Source organism: Conger conger, chromosome 6 (genome assembly GCF_963514075.1).
Source record: "Conger conger chromosome 6, fConCon1.1, whole genome shotgun sequence".
Lineage (NCBI taxonomy): Eukaryota > Metazoa > Chordata > Actinopteri > Anguilliformes > Congridae > Conger > Conger conger.
The window spans coordinates 24198075-24217114 of NC_083765.1; the positions used below are offsets into that span (position 1 = coordinate 24198075).

Here is a 19040-nt window from a genome sequence, read left to right on the forward strand (position 1 = left end):
AGCTGCAGTGATGGGATTGATTGTGACGATGTACACGGGCTGTGTTGTGCTGTTTTAAAAGGCCAGACCGGGAGGAGGGGTCAGTGATGCCTCTGATCTCCGCTGGATTCAACCGCGTAAGAGAGGGAGGGAGGGAGGGAAGGAGTGGGAGGGAGGGAGAGGGAGGGAAGGAGTGGGAGGGAGGGAGAGAGAGGGAGAGAGAGGGAGAGGGAGAGGGAGGAGAGGTAGGGGGGGAGTGGGAGAGAGATGGAGATGGAGAGATGGAGAGATGGAGAGGGGGAGAGGGAGTTGTTTTTAAGGGTTTAAAATGACATCCCATCCCTTCATGTTGCCGTCTGTTCCGCATATTTGCTGGGTGCTAATATCATTATTTCATTTGTATTCTTTGGGGGGTTGCAGTATTAAGTGACATACTTTTTGACCAGTTATTTTTGCAAAAAGGATACTATTTCATAAATGTTGAAATTATGGCATGGGTTAAAATGTTTCACTATGAAGTAGGCATACAAACATGTTTACAGCTAAAAATAATTTGATCTAGGGTGTAATTACCCTTTAATAGTTGTATCATGAAATGCTAAACCTCAGTATAAAATAAATGAGAATGTTAAGGATTTTACCATGTTCAGTGAGAGGGATTTCAGTTAATCTCAGATTATCAAAAACAACTTGACGGTGAGACCAATCCCCCCCCTCTCTCCACTCCATCAGAGATATTTGGAAAATGCCAACATGATGTCCTGCTACAATGAGCTTCTACAGCTAGAGCATGGAGAAGTGCGGTCACAGTTCAAACTCAGGTAACCAAGTGGGAGGCCGGGGTAACCGCTAGCCGCTTAGCATTAAAGCACACAAGAGCTCCTGTTTAAACACATTAATAATCCCTTAAATGTCCTTTATTAGCCAGTTCTACCTTGACACATACGGTACATTAATGACTACTTGTAGACTTTTGTCGAGTAGTGCTTTTTTGAGTTGGTATGTGTGTTAATTTTAGGATATGGGCAGTAAAGCATGTTTTTTAACCGTTGTCTCTTTAGTTTGTGTTGGGCTTTACTGTATGCTGAACATCATGAATCAGGAATAAAGAGCTTAAATTTGACTCAAGGAAGATGCAATATGGATTACAGAATGTGCATTTACAGTAAACTCCAACTTGTGCTTATTGTGTTTTGACATCTTAAATTGAGCTGTATTTGTTTCAAATTTCAGAGCATGCAATGCTGTTTTCACTGCACTGGAACAAAGTCAAGAGGCTATTGAGATCACAAGTGAAGACCAAGTGATCCAGGTTTGTTGTTAGGGGGAATTTTTTGCTCTTTTGGTGAGTTAAGTTTTTGACGACACTAAAGGACTTATTGTTTCAGAGTTTCTGAAGTGTCCTATTATTGTCATCCACAACAAGAACAGCCCTGTCTGCAGAAGTCTCATGCGTTTTCGCTGTTCTCTCATTGGGCAGGGATGCTTTTCTGAAGCTGGATCGAAGTCTTGTGACCGATGATATCAATGAAGATATCTGTGCACTCTTCAGATGAAAAGATCCTTTTGTTTTTGCTAGCATCATGGTCCAGACCTAGTTATATTTTTACTAGAATTTTTTTTCATAAACAAAAAGAACATTGTATTATTATCGTGACAGGCTGTGACAAGTGATGGAACAGGAGTGACTGGCAGTGTGTCGTTTTACACGTTCCTCTGACGGTTTTCACGGTCAATGTTTTTTCTGTCTTTCATAGTACGTGAACCCTGCCTATGAGTCCACTATGGGATACCAGCGGGGAGAGCTGATTGGGAAGGAGATCATTGAAGTGCCTATGAGCGAGAGGAACAAGCCTGATCTTCTCGAGACCATAAACGCCTGCATACGGAAAGGAAAGGTAGGCGTCCTGCCCTTCTCAAACGCAGAGGACTGCGGGTGATCCAAAGCCTTTCTCAGGCTGGTTCCATCCCCAGAAACCCCCTGAAGATGTGCACCGCCATCATTCCCCGCTCATATTCTCTGTGCTTATGAGCAGTCAATGACCTCGTCAATAGTTGGGCTTCCATTCAACCGTTTTAGCTGAATTTTGAATTTGTGCCCAAGCCTGAGTGGAAACACCTGAAAATCTAAATAATTATGGCATATTGAAAAAAGGTTTTTACCCTTGGCTGAGGTGGATAAGTTGTCGACAAGATGCGATAATGATGGAAACAGATTTTTGGAATAAATGATGATGTGATGGGGACCTACAACACATGCTTCCGCTCCAGAAAGCCCCATAATGCCAGCTGGCACTCTTTTGATGACGTCATTTTGTTGAACTCTCTTCAGAATATTCGCCTAACTGTAGTTGAAGTGAACACAGGCTGATTTGCGTTTTCTCTTTCTGACTTCAGGAATTTGCTTAACGTTTGCAAAACATTTGGATGGAAATGTAACTAGTCATCCTTCCCTTTTATAATCCAGGCAGTGTCCACAAAGATTTGAATTTGCAGCACGTAACAGCATTTCTTTTGCCCAGTAACAAAGACAGAAAATATCTGTATGTAATGCTTTTCTCACCACCTCTGGTTTACCAAAGAAGAACCTTATTTCCCTGTCACTGGCGTCAGGCTGGATTTACTCTGTCAATGAGAGTAACAATGTGAAATGAAATTGGCCGCCGGAAGGTAAATACAACCCAGCGGTAGAGAAGGCAGAGAAAGCTCGGTTCGACCCAGACAGGCGGGCAGAAGGACCTCCTTTTTCAAGTGCGCAGATCTGTTGAGACTGGCCGCACAGTGTGCCATGACTTCAGAGAGCGTGAAGGTCACGTACCGACTGGAACAGTGGGGCAGAGCGTTTGAACCCCGCCATAACCAGGCCAGGCGTTTCAGACATGAAAAGGCTTGGCTGGGCACACTTTGTACCATGAAGCTGTCGCTATTCTTTGATTTTTTTCAACTGTTTGTAGCCACACACTTCGGCATCCTGGCACAACGCCATTATTTTTATTTTTATTCTCGACTGGCATGGCAATGTCATGGTGAACAGCCAAGTAACAGCATTATTATACGAACAGTTCAGGCCTTTTGAGGGCTTTTTGAATTCATTTGGTAACACTTTGAAGGGTCCTACATATGAGCTATATAATATCTTCCTAAGCACTGCATAAGCATTCATAAGTGCTTATATAGATAACCGACATAAGGATCTTGTGTCGGTTCACTTGGTATGTCATGGTAATGTCACTTGCTGCATCAATATTGACATCACATGATGTGTCCATTTGCGGTTATTGACATAAGCACTTATGAATGCTTATGTAGTACTTATGAATATACTATGTAGTGCTTATGAAGGAGTTAATGTAGCCTTCCAATAAGCTGATAACATGAACTTATTGCTTTTGCTCTTCTCGTCTTTACATTATTGCTTTAGGAATGGCAGGGGATTTATTATGCCAAAAAGAAGAATGGAGAAAGTGTCCAGCAAAACGTGAGGATCACGCCAGTGCCAGGACAGGGAAGGTGAGGAGAACTACCCCATGGTGATATCATCCACCATTACAGAAACCCACTACTTCATGTTATGGTGCATTTGAATTTCAATGTATGAAATTGTGACTATGGGGGGAAAAAAGCCAACCATTTTCTCCATCTCCATCTTTTTGTTTTTCAGAAAAATCAGACACTATGTGTCTATTAACAGGCCTTTAAATGATAATAATAAGGTAAGAAGTGAAATTTCATACACTGCGGGAGTTGAAATTGTAGCTTGCTGATCACAGTGTGACAAATAATGTTGTTTTTCTTTCCCTTCCCCAGTCTGACAAGTCCAGTGATCGTGTGCAAGCAGAGTCTCAGACAGGTACGACCCTCAGGTTTAGAGTATCACATGTAGCTAATACCAAGGTAATAATAATATGTGCTATTTAGCAGGCGCATTTGTCCAAAAGGACTTACAGTTGATTAGACCAAGCAGGGGCCAATCCCCCCTGGAGCAATATGTGTCCCAGTCATTCACCTTAGCCACTAGTACAGGTTGTACTAGCCCTGAGGTGGGGGTTTCCAGTCCTGAATGGCTAGCTTTATTGCTGTTGTAGCCCCTGATAGTAACCAGGCTTTTTTCCCTGAGTTAACTGAGAAAATAATGAAGACACAATATGTCCCAGAATGCACCACTGCCAGCTTAGCCTAGCATTGCCCAGCCCTGTATCAGCTTAGTGAAGAGCAATTTCACTCGCTGTTTCAGCCTGGCTCCACTTTTACACAATAAAAATAAAATAAAAAAGAGTTCTGGGAGTTCTAGATTGAGATATATCTAGAATGAGTTATAGAGTAGGTGTGTCCATCTCATTTGCATAAAGTATTCCCTAAACAGTCAGGTGCCAGCAGTGTTCTGTATAGTATTGATCCCTAACAGCTGGCTTTCTGACTTAAGTGAAAAAGTGAGCCTTTAAAAGTGAAAAAATGAGCCTTTAAAAGTAAACTAACAAATTTGTGGGTGTGAGCAGTTTTCTGCCTGGATGTGGATGTCCATATGATGCAGAGGTGCCCCAGAAAGGGTGATCTGACATCAGGAGAGGGCCAGTGGACTGTGGAAGGCATTCTTCAAACTTTATAGGGCTTTTCTACCTGTTTTTATGCCAAAATGATACTATTTCATCTATGTTTAAATAATGCCATGGATTAAAATGTTTCAATGTTTCAATGTTTTAACTTCGGCATGTTCACAGCTAAAAAGCTTGAGTGTAACTGCCCTTTAATGGAGCTGTGGTATTAAGCTTACATACATGTTCAGTCTGCGGTCTCTTCTGTGCCCAGATATGCAGTCCTGCAAACACAAGGACAGGAGGAAAGGCTCTCTGGACGTCAGATCCACTACGTCCCGAGGGAGTGATGGTGAGTGCCAGCTTCATTCAGCCAGCTGTGGGAAATATCAGCTTCAGCTTCAGCTGCTGAACATTACATGACAGTTATTTAGCTGAGGCTTTTATCCAAAGAAAATTACAGTTGATTAGACTAAGCAGGGGACAATCCCCCTAAAGCAATGTGAGTAAAGCTAGGTTGCAGTTGCTAAAGGCTGTACAGATCACTCTGACCGTTTCCTTGGGACATCTTTCTACTCCACTGTCATGACATAAAAATTATTTGGTGTGTTGTTGATTAACAAAGTTAAGTGTCAACATCTCTTATTATAATTAAGTCATTAAAGCTTAAAAGTTTCAGAATTGCCACAAATCCTTCTAGTTCTCATTTAGACATAAGGATAATTAGATAAATCTGTATTTAGTCTCTCGACAAGCCTTCTTTGATTGTTATGGACATCTCTGCATATTGAGTGTTACTGCTAATGTTTTTAAACCTTGTTTACTTTATGTAAGTAAATAAGGAAGTAATGTCATTGCAGGAAGTTCCCAGAGGAGGCACTCATCCATGGCCAGGATTCACTCCATGACCATAGAAGCTCCCATAACCAAGGTATATCTGATAGATGCTCTCTCATGCAAGGCCCAAGGTCCATCCACACCAAAACCTATAAGCGTAACCATAACTATAATAACAACCACGTGAGCATCCACACTGCTGAATGATAACTTTCTGTAAATAGCCCATCACCTAGGTCAGCCATTTTGAACGTGATGCCCTGTGAATTCAAATTGATTTTTTATTGGCTGTCGGTGGTTTATCCTTCCTGCAGCTGGTAAAAATCGCTCTGAAAATTATCCCAACGATATCATTCATCACTGTCGTCGTAGTGATCCATCCACTCCAGGATTTTTAAAAGGACATATGCATAGCTATCATTATGCAGTAGTTATCATTGCTGGTGCCTACAGACTACAGCACCCACAGATCTAGTGCCACCTTAGCCCCTAAAAAGGGTCATCTCCACTGGCGGCTCGACATGTAGCAGTGCGTTCCACACTGAACACTCAGGTCAGAGTTACTGCTGCAGCATTGCCTCGGGAGGAAGGGTTACGGTCAGCAGGGTAACTCCTGGGTCCTTCCTGTGCAAAGCTGCAAGCAGCACATTGATCTTCCTCAGCAGGCTGTCACCCGAACTACACGGTAACAAAGTCTGTGACAAGATCAGGACAGGCATACACAGCTGCAATTCCGAATCCAGATTTGAACAAAGACATTAGCTCGTGGGCCATATTATCTCAGGAGGTAAGATCGATTGTCTGGCACTGGAAAATACGAAAAAATCCCATTCATGAAGTCACCGTTTCTAACTTCATGTTAGTGGATACTACATTGGCGAGTTGACCGTGAATAAAGCAATCTTATTTTTTGGGGGCATTAACTGTAAATCACTTTGGATAAAAGCGCTGTAATAATGCAGTCCATTTGCCATTTACCGAAAGTAGGTTGAAAAGGTTCTCCAAAGAGCTGATCTGCTGTCAGTTCCTCCTGAGGCGGGCTCCCCTGGCCTGATGGCCTGTGTTCCCCCTGCCCCCGCTCCTCCAGGTGATAAACATCATCAACGCGGCCCAGGAGAGCAGCCCCATGCCCGTGGCCGAGGCCCTGGACCGCGTGCTGGAGATCCTGCGCACCACCGAGCTCTACTCCCCCCAGCTGGGCACCAAGGAGGAGGACCCCCACACCAACGACCTGGTGGGGGGGCTGATGACTGTGAGTGCCCCCCTCTCCGTCCGCACTGTATAAAGTGTCTTAACTGTTTCACTAATCAAGATCTTAAGTCTTGTAATAAATCTTACGATCTTATTTCTTCCTCTCAAGTGCAGTCAAGTTCAATTTCAAGATTTCCCAGTGGAATAAGAAAATTGCACTTGTCGAGCACACGTGAACTTGAAACAAGCTAATATTTTCTACTTCAGAGGAAAAAAATATTGTTGTTAGGTTATTATGAGATTAAAGTGCTTGTTAAGATTGTCACGTTTTGCAGTGCACACGCAAGGCTGCAGAATCGCACAATCGCACAGGGTGTTCCAGAAACTGGAAGTCCGATGTGGGAAAATGTGCTCCAGTCGGATTTTTCCCCATTTGTTTTCTCACCGTTTTTTTTTGTGGGGGGGTGGGTGATGGTGGATAAGTGGTGTATGGAGCATGACCCCCCAGGGGAAAAGACAGTGTGACCAAGTTATTTATGGAATCTTTAACCCTTCACTCTTGAGGCGCTAGCAGTGCTGTTTTCTGTTTAAAAGGCTGGTATTGTGATACAGCCTTTTACAGCCGGTACATCATGTTCTCGAGGTGGAGACTTTGTTAATCGATTAACTGAGCTGGTTCAGCAAATCTCGAAAATATTATGTCAAAGGAGGACGATAAGTTAACCCCCTTTGTCCTGAAATATCACTTTCACTGATGTTCAAAATGAAAGTATATCAGCCTACTTAACGGCTGCGCTGATCCCAGGGGAAATCTTGCCATTTCTTCAAATTGTATTCCCGGTTTAATGAAATGTTTCTCGAAATCTAATTCCAGTATGATTACAACATCACAACCGTCCTTTAATTATTCATGAATTACAGGAATTGGCACGCTGGCAGCAACTGTGTCTCGCTCCCCTTATGAACACAACTGTGTCTCACTCCCTTTATGAACACAACTGTGTCTCACTCCCTTTATGAACATAACTGTGTCTCACTGCCTTTATGAACACAACTGTGTCTCACTCTCTTTATGAACACAACTGTGTCTCACTCCCTTTATGAACACAACTGTGTCTCACTCCCTTTATGAACACCACTGTGTCTCACTCCCTTTATGAACACCACTGTGTCTCTCCCTTTATGAACACAACTGTGTTTCACTCCCTTTATGAACACAACTGTGTCTTTCCCCCCCTTGTGAACACAACTGTGTTTGGCCTTGTCGAGATCTCATGTTCCTGTGGTGTCTGAGTGTGAGTCGCCCTTGGGGACTGTCGTGTTTCCTCAGAATCAGCCTGCCATTTTACTCTCTCTTCCATCATTCATGAAAATTAAGTTTTTGAAAAAACATATATCCCCCAGTACAGACCAGGAACAGGCACTGTACAGATGGCAATACAGACACCACACAGACGGCAGTACAGACACAGTAAACATGGCAGTACAGGCAGCAATACAGACACAGATGCAGTACAGACACCGCACAGACGGCAGTACAGATGCTGCACATACGGCAGTACAGACACAGCACAGATGCAGTACAGACGCAAGGCCAGCCCTGGCGGAGCAGAGTGGAGGGGAGCCCCAGAGGAAGTGCTAGATTGTCCTTTGTGCTCCTGCTGACCGTGGAGGAAGAGCTGGCTGCTCCACACCGCCACAGGCTCTCAGACGAGCCTTTTCCTCTCTGCTCCAGTAGCCTGGACACATCCTGTTCTTAGGTAGACCAGACAAATGAGTTTTAATTCTACGTGTCGAGACACTCGAGTAACAAGATATAAGGACATACTAGGCCTAAGGAAATTGAAATTAAATCTCCCTGCATGTGTGTATACCCTCATTCAACAGAAACGTCTGAGCAGAATTCCCTTCATCTGCACTGTTTAAGTGGCAGTTCTTTTTTTGTGTGTGGTTTTGTGTGCTTGAATTGTTTAAATAGGAATCTATATTAGGGGAATTTTGATAGTGTTTTTAGGTTTTCTGCAGTTAAACCACTTTGCTGAACGTAGGGCTGCTGTCTGTGTTGGACACGCTGAGCTCCGGAGTAAAACCTTAAAATAGACCGCGCCACGACGCTGCCGTGCGTTAGACAATGCACGGGTCAAAGATGAGCCCAGCTCTACTTCCCTTCTCCATCCACGAGTAAACACACACTAACTTTACACACTGGAGCTGGGACTGCAGCTACCTGCATCCTGGGGCCTGCTGCTACCTGCGTCCTGGGGCCTGTTGGTACCTGCGTCCTGGGGCCTGCTGTTACCTGCGTCCTAGGGCCTGCTGGTACCTGCTTCCTGGGGCCCTCTGGTACCTGCTTCCTGGGGCCCTCTGGTACCTGCTTCCTGGGGCCTGCAGCTACCTGCATCCTGGGGGCTGCTGTTCTAGATGAGCTCTGTGATCCATGTGAAAACTGGGCACTCACTCTGGGTCACACATCCATTTTTCATAGGCTCTGCCATATTGCACACATTGTGCATAATTCACTGTTTCAACAAGCAGCTTGACAAGAAGCACAGGACTGTTTTGAATCTCATGAAATGTTCCACAGCCGACGTACTTGAAACTGGGGAATCGTTCAAGAGTATGGTAGTTAATGCAGTGCCAGAAGCCTGTTCCTGTATGTTGAAATATTCATCATAGTCATCATTATTCAACCCCCCCCCCTCCCCCGCCCAAATTTTAACTAACAGCCACATGGAATTCATAAGAAAATAAGAATGATCTGTTGCTCATATGCAGTGTTCGGATTCATGTTTTTCTTTGATTCGTGTTTCCCTTCTGCAGGATGGTTTACGGAGATTATCGGGGAACGAGTACATCTTTGCAACCAAACGTAAGAACCTGGAAATGCCTTTTCTAAATTTTCCGCTTAAAGGAAACCAGGCAGACACATCGCAGCTGGGAATGATATATACTGGAATTTCTGATGTGACCTTTGAACCCTGCTGTACCCTAGCAACCCTACCATGATTACTCATCTCTGAAACCTTCCAGTGGCAGCTTCGTCAAACATCGTCTATGTAGCACATAACACAGCAAGCAAATGTGGAGTCCAGGATGTACAAGTGTAGAATATGACGTTATAAGTTATCTTAAGTGTCTATAGAATCAGGAGCAAACATTGCAGGAAATCTTTTTTTCTCACAAATTTCTTCAAATTTTGATAAATGAAATGGGCAGGGCACAGCAGAGTAGAATGAAACTGGAAGCAAGACCAGTTGAATTTGCTTGTTTTAGTTTTTAGATTTTTGTTGGAAGGATTATTTTTGCACAATGCGCGGTCCTCCCCCCGCCTCTCATCTTCTTCTCTTGTTTGTGTTTGCACTCAGAGCTCCACCATATTCCCAGCCATCTGATCACACCGCTCTCGCTCAACGACATCCCCCCTAGGGTGGCGCAGACCATGGAGAATGAAGACTCCTGGGACTTTGACATATTCAACCTGGAGACTGCGACTATGAAGCGGTGAGGGGGGGAGGGGGGAAGGGGGGTCTAAGGCTGTCCAGGAGCACCTCACCCAAAGGAATCCACAGCCAGCACTTAGTAACCATTAACACTTGCTGTTACGGCACAGCTAGCAGCACCTGTAAGAGCTGACCAAATACAGCGCAGTCCGTGTGCATTTGGACATTTGGTACAAATTTCTAGTCCAGCACATTGGATTTGAAATCTTATACCTGCTCTATGGAAGTGATTTAATACACTTGACAATTCAGAAGCAGCTGAGAAGCGAACCGTCCAATTACTTTTGGTCCCCTCAAATGGGGGGTTGTTCATGAGCTCAGTGTTTATGTTTAATATTGATATTTTACAAGGCACTCACTGGCCACATGATCGCAAGAGTCCATCCGTCCGTCGTTGATGGCTACTTTTTCCCATCCTTTTTCAGCTTTATTTTGAATTGAGTCACAATTTTATGATTATGTTCAATTAACATTGTCAGTAATACTGTATAGTGTATTTCAACAGAACTGAAATTGTGCGCTGATGACAGGACTGCAGCACAGTTGAAATCCAGCACCAGGGGTTATGAGACTGTTGTTGACGTGGAAGAATGCGTGATGAAAGTGCATTCGTGGACGGTTTAAAATCTCCAGCCACAGCTGGTACCCACGTCACCATTTGAAGTTTTAATGAAAAGCAGTACGCTGCTGTGATCTGTGAATATCGGTATGGAGTTTCTGAGCTGCGTGATAAAGAGAGAAACTTGGGAGTGTATCAAACGTTTGTGTTGTTTGTGATGATCCTTTCCAGACCCCTGGTGTTCCTGGGACTGAAGGTTTTCTCGCGCTTCGGGGTGTGCGAGTTCCTGAACTGCCCTGAAGCGGTGCTGAGGTCGTGGCTCCAGGTCATCGAGGCGAATTACCATGCCAGCAACTCCTACCACAACTCCAGCCACGCAGCCGACGTGCTGCACGCCACCGCCTACTTCCTCTGCAAGGAGAGGGTGAAGGTGAGGACATTCCAATTGCTTATTTTTCTCTTTTTTTATATTTCTTGCTCTCTCTTTCTACTAGCTCCACCCATCCAGAGAGGCTAGGGAAAGTGGCAAGAAAAATCATTGAAGACAGGGAAATTGAGAACATGAATTCAGCAAATGTAATGTCCTTGCTCCTCCAAACATCAGTTCGATGCCACATCAGTTACATACAGTCATGGCAGATGGGCAGATGGGGAGATGTGGATCCACAGATGTTTACTTGGAAAGATTGGGAGTTCATAAATTCTACTTCTAGCTCCTAGAAGGAACATTTAACAGGGTGGAATGTCCTTAAGGATTTCTCTTTAAACCAGGGGTACCAAATTGTGTGCCTTGGAGAACTGAGAGTTACTCTTGAACGATGCTGGTTTTAATTCCAACCAATCACCACCAGCTGATTTCACACATTAGTTCAGTCCTCTCTGGATGTAGTTGTGTATTAGTGATGTCAGCTGGTTGTTTCAGCTTATATTTGTTTGTATGTATGTGGTAAATAAGGACCAGCATTATACGACTCTGGGATGTCACGACACTATTAAGCCCAGTCTACATCAAGCTGACTCGAGACGAGATGGTTTTAGAAATGTTTTTTCGAGAAAGTGTTAGTGGTTTTAGACGTTCTAAACTGTCCAGTTTTAGAACGTCTGAAACATAGTTTGTTTAGAAACATAAACAGTCAAGCATGTGGAGTCATTGTCATTGAAACATGTATTTATTGGTTTGCTTGGCGCTTTGGTGTAGACTGCCTAATTTTTACTTGGATGTTCTGAGATTTTAATCTGGACGTTCTGAGCTTTCTCCCATCTCATCTCCTCTGGAGTCAACTGTTTGATGTAGCCTGGGCCTTATCTTATTTGCAGCAAAGCCTGGACCCCATCGACGAGGTGGCGGCCCTGATTGCTGCCACGGTGCACGACGTGGATCACCCCGGCCGCACAAACTCCTTCCTGTGCAACGCGGGCAGCGAGCTGGCCGTCCTGTACAACGACACAGCCGTGCTGGAGAGCCACCACTCCGCCCTGGCCTTCCAGATCACCACTCGCGACGACAAGTGCAACATCTTCAAGAACATGGAGAGGTGAGCGGCCGGAGGGGAGGCCGGACGCCCTATTCCATGTTCCTCCATGTTACTATCCCCATGTCTGCTTTTTTTTTTGTCTTTGTATTTGTGCGGTTGCTGTGTTCAGCATTTCGTGACCTTGGAATTATATGTTTCTATCTGCGTTCTCAGTGGTTTTGAGATGTAGAGCTTCAAAGATGCCAAACCGAATGGGTTCCAAGCATATTGAAGCAACCTTCAATTTAGCATTTTTTTATATGTTTAAACAGTATTCTTGTGTAGAACTTGTGTAAAACTTCACACGTCCATAAGCAACATATTTACGTATGACCCTTTTTCATTTTTGTCAAAAATGCCAGTTAGAACCTCATAATTCTAAGGTCTCAATTTGTTAATGCCAATTTTTAAATCTCAGATTTTCTTGTTGTTTTACATTTTCACCTATTTGTATCCCCTTCACAACCAGGAACGAATACCGCACCCTCCGCCAAGCGATCATTGACATGGTCCTGGCCACTGAGATGACCAAGCATTTTGAGCACGTCAACAAGTTTGTGAACAGCATCAACAAGCCATTGGCAGCACTGGAGGAGAATGGGGTGAGATGAACTTCTCAGAACAGATATTGTACATTGTACACGGAGCACTTTTATGGTGTCTGACATTTTGATCTATGAAGACCTGCCCTGCATTTCAGTTTTTCTGTGTTAGGATGTGAAAGCTTTCAAGCTCAATATCTCAACACCACTCAGAACGCAGATAGAACCTTACAATGCCAAGGTCACAATATGTTTTCATGTCCACATCATTGCGATACTGAAATTATATCTCAGAATTGCCAATTCCAAAGGGTTTTCTTTTCATTTCCCCCACACTGATTTGCTGGAGTACAGTAAGGCAGAGTGTTTTTAGGCTGGAATGGCTGAAGAGCGCATAGCATTATACGCAGGGGAGACACAGCCGTGATGCTGCTCTAAAGGAAGGAGTCCTGGGTGAAAATAGCAGTGGCCTCTCTTACCGTGGGCACAGGCTGCACTGCGGGGCCAGAATGTGACAGCCTCCTACCAGCTTTCTCAAGCCTGTGTGGAATGCAGATCAGGGCCATTTTAAGGGATCCTAATGCTTTTTAAAGAAAATGGAGGGAAAAAAAAACCTGACCCCTGAGATACTGTACTCGCCTCAACTTCTCTTTGTGGAACCTTGGAAAATGTCCAAGACGAGCTGAAATCAAACTTTTTCTTCGATTTAGTCAATTCTTCATAACCATACGAACACATGTTAAAGTATATATTCCAAAATGTTTATAAAACATTCACTCGTGTACACTGCGTACATCATATTGTGGGAGCTGTAGCGGCCTGTAGCGTAGTGGTTAAGGTAAATGACTGGGACCCGCAAGGTCAGCGGTTCGATCCTATTGTAGCCACAATAAGATCCGCACAGCCATTGGGCCCTTGAGCAAGGCCCTTAACCCTGCATTGCTCCATGGGAGGATTGTCTCCTGATTAGTCGAATCAACTGTACGTCTGCCAAATGCCATTAATATCGTGGGAGCTAGTTCTGCCCAAACCTCTGTTTCAGAAGTCTTCAAAACTTTCGCCTAGCTAATCAAAAATTGCTTCTAAAAAGTATTGACTAATTGAAAATCTCATAATATTTTGCTCTTGAAAGCTTTGCTGTATTACTGTATGCCGTTTGATATAAATTTGACACAGAAAAAGTGTCCCAGTGCTTCTGAAGTGGTCTGTTCCTGTGCTGATTGACTCCTCTCTGCTCCCAGGGCAATGGGGACGAGGAGGCCACCAAAAGCATTCTGATGCTGCCGGAGAATCGGATTCTAGTGAAGCGCATGCTGATCAAGTGTGCAGACATCTCCAACCCCTGCAGACCCCTGCAGCTCTGCATCGAGTGGGCCGGCCGCATCTCAGAAGAATATTTTGCACAGGTAACTGCGACTCCAATATGTCTGAATCCTGGCATAATAATGGTCGTGAAAATATACACTCAGTGAGCACTTTATTAGGTATTTATTAGACTTATTTTTTAGACTTATTGGTCTTCTGTTGCTGTGGCCTGTCCACTTAAGAGGGTTTGACGTGTTGTGTGTTCAGAGATGCTCTTCTGCATACCACTGTTATTTGCATTACTGTCACCTTCCTCTCAGCTTTGACTAGTCTTGCCATTCTCCTCTGACCTCTCTCATTAACAACGCGTTTTTGCCCACAGAACTGCTGCTCACTGGATGTTTTTAGTTTTTCACACCATCTCTGCAAACTGTAGAGACTTGTGTGTGAAAATACCAGGAGATCAGCGGTTTCTGAGATATTCAAACCACCCTGTCTGGCAGCAACAATCATCAAACAGCTGACACTGTCTCTGCATGCTTTTATGCATTTAGTCGCTGTGACATGATTGACTGATTCAATTTTAGCATTAACAAGCTGGTGTACAGGTATATCTAATAAAGTGTCCAGTGAGTGTAGATTGTACAGTGGGGGAAAAAAAAAAGTAATACTGGTTTGAATTCAGTGGTGTAGCTGTGGTGGTAGCTGGGGCGTTAAGGCCCATCCACACCAACAGTTATAACTATAACGATAAGTTAGTTACAGTGAGCATCCACACCGATGAACAATAACGTTCTGGAAATAGTCTCTCGGCTGTGTCATCTGCCATTTTGGACATGACGCCCTGTAAATTTGGATGGATTTTGATTTGCTGTCAGTGTCTTATTGTTCATGCAGCTGCGAAAAAATTGCTCTGAAAGCGATCCCTACAATATGTTTTGTCACTGTCATTGTGTTATAGCAGTTATGTGGACCCCTCCATCCAGTTGTTGGTGTGGAGGGGCCTTTATAGCGGGCAATAATTGAGAAAACGTGGCACTCAGTGATTCGTGTTTTCTCTCTTCACTGTTCAGACTGATGAAGAGAAGAGGCAGGGCCTGCCCGTGGTGATGCCGGTCTTTGACAGGAACACCTGCAGCATTCCCAAATCCCAGATTTCCTTCATCGACTATTTCATTACGGATATGTTTGATGCCTGGGATGGTAAGTGATTGCATCATATTACCTGTGTATGCTTGATCTTCTCTGGCCATTTGATATTGTATAAAAAGACACATTTCCAAATGATTGGAAATAGTTGGCATGGTCATGTACAGTATATCCTGTGCTGTGATGCATACTCACTAGTGGCTTTAGTTTCAAAACGCTGAGAGGTTTTCGCTATCTTGACTTGTCTACACATTCCTCAAAGGCATTCTGTGGTTTTCAAAACTAGAATGCAGTCCACTCAGCACGTTTCCTTGACAGCAGATTTGAACTTTTGAGTTCCGTTTTGAGTTTTGAGGGAATCGACTAGTCGCTGGCTACATGTCTCCTCCTGGATTCAAGTTGAACTGTGATTAGCAGCCATAACATAGAGATTAAATATGATTGTTACAGTAAAATAAATGAAAATGTGATGTTGTAATTTCCCTCGGCAAGTACCGCCAATAGAACTTTACACCTGGTCCAGTACATACTGATGGAAGCTTTTCAAAACATTTCTATTCTACTACCGAGGGGTTTTAAACTAAAAAGTTTTTCAAAACAGTTTTAAGGAGCCAGAGCTGTTTTCAGAACAGGCTGTACTGCTAGTGTGTACGAGGCCTCGTGTATGTACATGAACTGCGTGATAACTGCTCAGCTCAGCCGATCACTGAGCACAGTTCAGAAGACCTGTGTACCTGCTGATTTTTCCACTGCACAAATGGAGAATACTTGCTTGTAGCAGAATCGATTGCCTGAACCACAGTATAAATAAAATCAAGTATAGGCTTGTAGAGGTGTTACTTTTTATACCGTTTATAGTATATCATTGCTTGGACAGGCTCTTACAGGTTCAAGCCCCAGTGCTGCCACAATAAGATCTGTGCAGCTGTTGGGCCCTTAACCTCCGCATTGCTGCAGGGGGGATTGGCCCCAGTTTAGTCTAATCGACTGTAAGTCGCTTTGCATAAAGGCGTCAACTTAATAATGAATTAATTAAATTTTTTACTCCACCAGCGTTCGCAGATCTGCCCAACCTCATGCAGCACCTGGACAACAACTTTAAGTATTGGAAAGGCCTGGACGAGCTGAAGCTGCACAGCCTGCGGCCGCCCCCGGAGTAGCGCTCCGCTGCCCCTGTAGCACTGCGCTCACGCAGAGCGCCCATTTTCTCCACCTCACGCCGGAGCGTCTCCGTCGCGGCAGCAGCCCCTCCCTGCGGACTCCACACTCATGACCACGTCACGTGCGGCCAATCACGAGAGAGGCCGACCACCGTGACTGACCGCGCAAGACACCGGCTTCACAAACGAACAAAAACTGACAATAATGTGTCCCTACACTGACTTTGTGTTCGGCTGAAGGACATAACCGCATCCTGCGATGGCGTGTCGGAGCTCTGTGACGCACGGTCCAGACTATTACTTGATGGTATATCAGGGAAACGGGCTTTACCCCTGATGTGGAAGCAGACTTTTTGCTGTCTCGGGTTGACTGCTGGGCCATGGAGAAGCAGGGCAGTGAAGTGTGTGAGGCTTGCTTTCGTCACACTCGGCCCCGCTGCGACATCATCACGCTGGCGACGGACGTGTGATGTCACCCCGAAGCAAGACGCCGCAAGACCTCACACAACAGGATTATATTCTCACTCCTTCAGAAAAACAAAAAACTGAACTACACTCCACCATCCTTTATTGGTCACTTTTTTTTCTTTGGTTTGTTTCTTTTTCCTCAAAAATAGGTCTGCTAATCCTTTGCCTTGAGAGGATTTGTAGCAACACAAGGCAGCCCTAAAAACATAGGGCTTGTGATGTCATGATGGGTGTTCAGGGTGTGGATGTTAATTTTGGTCACAGTTGGACAGATTCAAAACTGTACCCATCTTAATCATAGGTATTTACAGATTCACATTTTTTGATATTTATTTTGTTTTAGATGTTCAGTATTTTCTATAAATTCACAAATGATAAGTAAATAAATTGGTGAATTAAAAGAAGCATACTACAAAAAAGCCAAAGCTGATTTAACAGGAGTTTGCATGGGTCATATCCTTAAAAACATATTTCATTCATGTCTAGAAGTTTTCATCATCATACTACAAAGACCAATTCAATTGACACCTATATATTGCACTGCAAACAACAATTGAAATGTATGATTTAATCATTTATGGAAGATGGAGATGATGAATTTGGGAATAAGCTGTTTTGTTGTTCACTTCCACATGAGAGGGTGTCAGTTGAAAAGGCTGTGCTAGACCTGGAGTTATTGGGTAATTCTGTAACAGATGGCTTTTGATAACCCAGTACATCTATGAAAGTGTTTTGGACTTGAAAGCTCTTTCTCCCAGAATTTTTTTATATCTGGTTTATTCTACTGAAAGACTGCCTTATTTTATACAATATTTATACAATACATCCCAATGCGTATGTGCAAAGTTTTTGATAATTTAGTCAAAAAGTAATATTCAGACAAATCTCAATATTTTTATAAATTCATGTATTTTACACTGGAATGACAAAAATGAACAAAGATTGGTGATCTGGAATTGTGTGAAAATGTTTGTTAAAACCATTGGATGGGAGTTTCACTATAAATATTTTTTTAAAAGATAATGGATTTTCAGGGGGAGCATAATCCAGAAATGTCTATCACTGTGTAATGCCAGTCCTCACACATACAGCTTGCTCTGATTTTGACAAGCACATATATCGCCCATTTGTTCCAGAACCATGTACACCGAAAACCCAGGGAAATATTTAATCCACCACTGGTTTCTGATTAGGATGCTAATGTGTGAAAGAATGTTCCTTATTCAAATTATTTCCTACTTTTATTTAAACCGTATATATAAACATGCCATAATGCATGAGCCCACATGAGTCAATATGATATATTGACCAAAAAGCTTTTTCTTCTTTTAGTCAGAACTGTACACTCAATCAGGGAATGTGTTTGTTCGTTCTGATTCACTGCTATGTCCGGGCTAAGAGCACCGAAAAGAACTAGAAATTATTCTATGGAGAAATAAAATAATGATAATGATTATATTGCAGCATGTTTCTATAATGTTTGCCAGCACAATTCAGACCGTTTGCAGCGTGTTTCACAGGTACTATAGTCAACTGACTACAATGTACTGCAGTCTCATAAAAGCTCACTGGGAGTGTTCTTATTTAAAATATATATCCAATTGGCAATTGAACTTAATTATCTCAGAAAAAGGAAAACTATATTAATACCAACAGACAAAGCCAGTGGCCATTACTAGAACCATTTATAAATGTTAAATGCGTCCAGTCAAGCCCTTTCCCAGTGTTTTACTTTCACATGAAGATGACCTTGGGGGCGTATTTTGAAAGACAGATTTCTGAGAAGTCTTGATCTATGGAGTGAATAAGTTGTTGCGCTCTTGCAGCATACCAAAATAGCCGAGGCAAAAACAAGCGGTTTTGGCCCTGAGCTGCCTGATCCTGCTGTCCCTATCCCTGCCCTAACCTTGCACAGACCCTCACTGGCCCTGTGATGAATGCGAGGTAGAGATAAATCTGACTGACTGCTGGAATGTCTTCTCACAGTTTTGCGAGATGGTCACAGGCTGGGGCCCCGGGGTAAGAGGGCACCAGCTTCGTGGGCTGCTGTGGCTGGCATCCCCTTGCCAGGGAGCAGAGCGTTGCATTGGCGAGGTTAGAGTAAAATCCGTTTCCTTGGTGATTGCGTGCATTCTTTGCCTGGGAATGTTGTGTTGTGTCTGGTGCCCAAAAGTCAGACGGACAGAAGTGGGAAAGTCTGGCTCGTTTGATGAACAGGAAGGGGGCATTCCCATTGATAGAGGATCCCTGCTTTGTGATTGGGAGGCTGCTGCAATGACATCACATTAGAATCATCATCGTCCT

At 43.7% G+C, this 19040-nt stretch overlaps 1 protein-coding gene across 6 annotated transcripts in view; it reads left to right on the plus strand.

Moving 5' to 3' along the window:
• The window catches only part of LOC133131638 (high affinity cAMP-specific and IBMX-insensitive 3',5'-cyclic phosphodiesterase 8A-like), a 59031-nt gene extending 40839 nt beyond the window's left edge, over positions 1 to 18192 (plus strand). For all 6 annotated transcript variants that reach the window (XM_061247013.1, XM_061247012.1, XM_061247017.1 and 3 more), the window contains 18 exons: positions 62 to 116; positions 712 to 800; positions 1213 to 1291; positions 1737 to 1877; positions 3401 to 3489; positions 3641 to 3692; positions 3787 to 3829; positions 4786 to 4863; positions 5372 to 5442; positions 6436 to 6600; positions 9360 to 9408; positions 9905 to 10040; positions 10830 to 11028; positions 11916 to 12133; positions 12582 to 12714; positions 13896 to 14060; positions 15033 to 15162; positions 16162 to 18192. In XM_061247013.1, the coding sequence (XP_061102997.1) occupies positions 62 to 116; positions 712 to 800; positions 1213 to 1291; positions 1737 to 1877; positions 3401 to 3489; positions 3641 to 3692; positions 3787 to 3829; positions 4786 to 4863; positions 5372 to 5442; positions 6436 to 6600; positions 9360 to 9408; positions 9905 to 10040; positions 10830 to 11028; positions 11916 to 12133; positions 12582 to 12714; positions 13896 to 14060; positions 15033 to 15162; positions 16162 to 16268 (1999 nt within the window). In that variant the 3' untranslated portion in view covers positions 16269 to 18192. The remainder of the gene's footprint in view (positions 1 to 61; positions 117 to 711; positions 801 to 1212; positions 1292 to 1736; positions 1878 to 3400; positions 3490 to 3640; positions 3693 to 3786; positions 3830 to 4785; positions 4864 to 5371; positions 5443 to 6435; positions 6601 to 9359; positions 9409 to 9904; positions 10041 to 10829; positions 11029 to 11915; positions 12134 to 12581; positions 12715 to 13895; positions 14061 to 15032; positions 15163 to 16161) is intronic.
• Positions 18193 to 19040: the final 848 nt, after the last annotated feature.